Source organism: Cervus canadensis, chromosome 11, assembly GCF_019320065.1.
Source record: "Cervus canadensis isolate Bull #8, Minnesota chromosome 11, ASM1932006v1, whole genome shotgun sequence".
In the NCBI taxonomy this organism is placed as follows: domain Eukaryota; kingdom Metazoa; phylum Chordata; class Mammalia; order Artiodactyla; family Cervidae; genus Cervus; species Cervus canadensis.
Genome location: NC_057396.1, coordinates 45,375,456 through 45,377,975, shown reverse-complemented (window position 1 = coordinate 45,377,975; position 2,520 = coordinate 45,375,456). Strand labels below are relative to the sequence as shown.

At 39.2% G+C, this 2,520-nt stretch overlaps 1 protein-coding gene across 1 annotated transcript; it reads left to right on the top strand.

Annotated features, from left to right (window-relative positions):
* The first annotated feature begins 1,130 nt into the window (after nt 1-1,130).
* LOC122449306 (olfactory receptor 51L1-like) lies at nt 1,131-2,078 on the top strand. The gene has a single exon (XM_043480833.1). The coding sequence runs from the start codon at nt 1,131-1,133 to the stop codon at nt 2,076-2,078; it is 948 nt and encodes a 315-aa protein (XP_043336768.1).
* The last annotated feature ends 442 nt before the right edge of the window (nt 2,079-2,520 follow it).

Genomic DNA, 2,520 nt, shown 5'->3' with positions numbered 1-2,520 from the left:
AGAGATCTCTAGTCTTTCCCATTCTACTGTTTCCCTCTATACCTTTGCACTGATCACCAAGGAAGGCTTTCTTATCTTTACTTGCTATTCTTTGGAACTCTGCATTCAAATGAGTATATCTTTCCTTTTCTTCTTTACCTTTAGCAAATTCTTTTGAACATTTCTTAAATAAGATGAATATTCCTCCAATACTTTGAGAATCCCAAGGCAGAGAGCAAGGATGAAGGGAGGTATTTATAGGGATTCCTTTAATGTTCTTACTAAAGAAAAAACATCTATAAGGTTCTGTTTCATGTCATGGATCATATACAATCGAACAGAATCTTTAAGACTGAGAAAGTGAGTGTCAAAAAGATATGGAACCAGAAAACAGTAAAAAGTTACTTACAGAGACTAGGAGGCATCTAGAGACACAGACTCAGGAAATCATTTAATAAAGTCACAAAAACGGAGTCAGAGAGACAATGCAGAGAAATGATAATGAGAAATAGAAGGTGCTGGCAATTGATCGAAGATGCCCAGGGAGTAGTGAGAAAAGATGGCGTTTGAGGTGGGGATCACTCAATAATAAGCAGAAAGAAATGACATGCTCCCTAGACTGGCCTCTAATCTCCTTAGAGACTAGATACTGATAGGTATTCTTAGAATCCAGCATGGGAGATGAGAAGACACTAGTGGAGTTAACATCCATCTTTTATTCTCCATTTCCTCTGGGAATATCTGAAATATTAGTTCAAAATGTAGCATAAAAGATTAATTTTGGAGACATAAAGAGGCCTGTAATACTGAGTAGAAATAACTCTTCTTTCTTTGTAGACAAAGGGTAACCTTGGATTTTCTGTGATACATGAACAGAGGTACATAGACTAAGCAGTAGGACAAGTAGCAGAGATCACATGTCTGTGTATGCAGTTGTGACCAGATTTCATGTTCTATAAACTCTTCCTGCACTGGTGATTCAGAGGCTGTTCTTCATACTTATATCTGTGTAAGCCATCTGGAACATCCTGAACATTGATTTTGCATGACTATGGTGGAATTTACTCATTGATGTGAATTGCACTAGCCTGTGACTTTGTCAACTCTGACTCTCTCATCTCTTACGCCTAAAGGGCTCCTGAATGACCACCATGGTGGTCTGGAATAACAGTAATGTTATGGAACCCATCTTCCTCTTACGTGGTTTCCATGGACTAAAGTCTGCTCATGCTTGGCTCTCAATTCCATTCTGTCTTGCATACCTGGTGGCATTTATAGGCAACATCACCATCCTCTCTGTTGTGTGGAGTGAGTCCTCACTCCACCAGCCCATGTATTATTTGTTGTCCTTCTTGGCAATAACTGACCTGGGCATGTCCATGTCTACACTCCCTACAATATTAGCTGTGTTATGGTGGGAAGCCCTGGAAATTCAAATAGGGGCTTGTTTTGCTCAGCTCTTCTTCATCCACACATTCACATTCTTGGAGTCTTCAGTGCTGCTGGCCATGGCTTTTGACCGCTTTGTGGCTATCTATCGTCCCCTGCACTACTCAAGCATCCTCACCAATGATGTCATTGGAAAGATAGGCCTAGGCTGCTTGATACGATGTGCAGGAGTAGTGATGCCTACACCCCTATTACTAAGGCGCTGCCATTACTGCCGTGCTAATGTCCTCAGCCACCCTTTTTGCCTGCATCAGGATATTCTTAAATTATCCTGCTCTGATGCCAGTGTCAACAACATCTATGGGTTGTGTGTGGTCATTATCACATTGGGCACAGACTCAGTTCTCATACTCCTTTCCTATGTCCTAATTCTCCATGCTATTCTTGGGATTGCATCTCATGAAGAACGCCTGAAGGCACTCAACACTTGTTTATCCCATGTATGTGTGGTACTTATCTTCCTCGTCCCTCTAATCGGTGTATGCATGGTGCATCACTTTGGGAAACACTTGCCTCCCACAGTCCATATTCTCATGGCAGATATTTACCTGCTTCTCCCACCAGTACTTAACCCCATTATCTACAGTGTCACGACCAAGCAGATTCATCTAGGAATTATTCACATGTTTAGGCAAAGAAAGAAGCTTTAGAAAATATCCAATTTTCATCAGTTAGCACTGATTTGGAGGAAGATTTTCTCCACTGGAATCTTAACTCTGCAACATATTAGATATGTGATTTTGGAGAATTCCCTAATTTTTATTCTATTTCCAGGTTTTTATTTTTTTCTTGGTAAATTTGGGATTTTATCCTTGCCCTGATTATATTCCAGCATTATATGAAGATCACTTCACAAATATGTTATGAAGATTTCAATATAACAAAGCAAACTGATATAAAACATGTTTTACAGCTTTTAAAAATAATAAATCAATTGAAATCTCTTAATCCAAAGACTCAGATGTGGTTATCATTCATTGTTAGTCCATGATTAGTTATTCCTTTGTCAAGTGCCAGAATTTTGTGCAAACTTTAGTTTGTTTTAATAATCTATGCTTGGTATGTATTGGGCCTGAAATTTTAAACACCTTA